The sequence below is a fragment of the Sinocyclocheilus anshuiensis genome, unplaced genomic scaffold, assembly GCF_001515605.1.
Source record: "Sinocyclocheilus anshuiensis isolate Anshui unplaced genomic scaffold, SAMN03320099.WGS_v1.1 scaffold1621, whole genome shotgun sequence".
NCBI lineage: Eukaryota > Metazoa > Chordata > Actinopteri > Cypriniformes > Cyprinidae > Sinocyclocheilus > Sinocyclocheilus anshuiensis.
In genome coordinates this window covers 2,060-4,462 of record NW_015540929.1, presented here as the reverse complement: position 1 = coordinate 4,462, position 2,403 = coordinate 2,060, and the positions used below count along the sequence as shown (strand labels likewise).

General features: G+C 34.6%; 1 protein-coding gene across 1 annotated transcript in view; it reads right to left on the bottom strand.

The window, feature by feature from the left end:
* Positions 1 to 2,070, bottom strand: part of rnf121 (ring finger protein 121) — a gene marked incomplete at its 5' end in the record, with an annotated part of 59,947 nt that extends 57,877 nt beyond the window's left edge. Inside the window, one exon of the mRNA XM_016487403.1 lies at positions 1,967 to 2,070. Coding sequence (XP_016342889.1) covers positions 1,967 to 2,070 — 104 coding nt within the window. The remainder of the gene's footprint in view (positions 1 to 1,966) is intronic.
* Positions 2,071 to 2,403: the final 333 nt, after the last annotated feature.

The window sequence follows — 2,403 nt, the reverse complement described above, 5'->3', positions numbered from 1 at the left end:
CATCTCTGGAGCTCAGCCACAGTGATCTTTGTGTTCTTCTTTACCTCTCTCACCAAGGCTTTTCTCCCCCGATAGCTCAGTTTGGCCAGCTCTAGGAAGGGTTCTGGTTGTCCCAAACGTCTTCCATTTAAGGATTATGGAGGCCACTGTGCTCTTAGGAACCTTAAGTGCAGCAGAAATTTTTTTGTAACCTTGGCCAGATCTGTGCCTTGCCACAATTCTGTCTCTGAGCTCTTCAGGCAGTTCCTTTGACCTCATGATTCTCATTTGCTCTGACATGCACTGTGAGCTGTAAGGTCTTATATAGACAGGTGTGTGGCTTTCCTAATCAAGTCCAATCAGTATAATCAAACACAGCTGGACTCAAATGAAGGTGTAGAACCATCTCAAGGATGATCAGAAGAAATGGACAGCACCTGAGTTAAATATATGAGTGTCACAGCAAAGGGTCTGAATACTTAGGACCATGTGATATTTCAGTTTTTCTTTAATCTGCAATCTGCAAAAATGTCAACAATTCTGTGTTTTTCTGTCAATATGGGGTGCTGTGTGTACATTAAAAAAAATTAATATAAGGCTATTATGGCCAGTAAGAACCTAGCGTAAATATGCATATAGAGTGACAGGACAAGATCACTGAGATGCTGCCCTGCTCTTTCTCTTAAACAGCAGTTTTATTTACATTATTTAAAACATGAAAAAAAAGTATTTTCTACTTTTCACATTTCATGATTTAAAATAATATTAATTTACAATAGATTCAAGTTATTTTCTACTTTTCGCATGACAATATTTAAAATGTATTTTGTTCTACATAATAGTTTTCTATTTTTTTAGTAAACTTGCTTTTTACAATAAAACTGAAATGTGACTTTTTCATAAGACATCTTTCATTTCAAGCAATCTTTGATTTCAGCTGTTCGAAATATTCAACAAATAACCATAAATAGTTTGTTTCCTTCAATTATTTTAAAATCACAAAGATAAGAGATGCACTCTTTTATTAGAAAAAAAATCCTACCTTTAACAGTTGAGTATATTTACATAACAAACTTAATGAAATATGACAGGGCTGTTTATAGGAATTCAATCCAAATGGTGTAGGAGCTAAACGGATGACCTGTTCTAAAAGGGCCAGGAGACCAAATACAAAAGAGTGGCCAGGAGACATGCTAGATCTGTGACAAACACACTATGCACTAAAGTAAAAAAAAAAAAAAAGGATACAACTGTTGAGAGCATTAGTCTCATAGAGGAGTGTCATGGTATACAGTAGGTTAGTTTGCAAATTTAGTGTTTTAGTTAGAGTTTTTACTTAGTGATGTCTGCCCACAGATCTGTTCTACTTTGATGTGTAATGTTGATGTGTAAGAGGTGTTATGTTTCTGCACTCTTCCATTTTTAGCAAATAAAAAAAAACTTAGTCTAAAAACAATTTTTGTGATGGTTTGTATTTTTTGTGCTGTGAACATCAATGCCTGTTTAAGTGATGAACTCCATTACTTGTTTTCAGAACTTGTTTGTTTTCAGACATTTGTTAACAGACGTTTTATACTTCTGCTACAACTGTTTGGCCTGTGCTACAAAACTTTCAACCTCTGTAGCACCAGTGCTATGTGCAAAAAAAAGTTAACATCCCTGTATGAGGGCAAAAAAATTAAAAAAAAAATAAAACATAAAATAATCGTTCAATAATCGCACTCGAGGTAAAGTGTTCAATTAATCGAGGTTTTGATTTTAGGCCATATCGCCCAGTCCTAAGGTGCATGTGCTGAAATGTTTATGATTCTTTGAACAAGCATGAAAAATATTGTCCAAACTTTTCCTAATAAAGATCTGTAAAGCTTATTTGGATTTTACAAAACAGTCTTTAAAATACAGTATCCTGTATATATACATTTTTTTTTTTTTTTGCTAAATTGGTGGGGGGAAATCCTTTAAGTTCATAATAAAGAAAGATACAGACCTCCACGTGTCCTCTGGTGAGCGCTTGGACAGACCGATCTGTTGAAATATGAATAATTTCAGCAATAAGTTACAGCAACATTTTCTAAACAAAAGTGCAACATTACATTGCAATAAGGCAGTTATATTTTAAATATTTAATGAGATCTCTATTCTCTCAAAGTCAAAAACAGAAAAGTTCATTCATGCATTTATGACCTCAAGGCTAGACTATTATAATGCATTGCTGGGTGATTGGCCTGCAAGCTTAAACTCCGCTGGTCCAAAATGCAGCAGCTAGAGTTCTTACAAGAACAAAGAAGTGTGACTCCATTAGCCTAGGCTCTGTCAACACTGCATTGGCTGCCAATTAAGCATTGTCTAAATAATTTCAAAATTCTTTTGATTAGGGATGCATCGATCCGATACTCAGTGTATGTGTGTGTGTGTATATATATA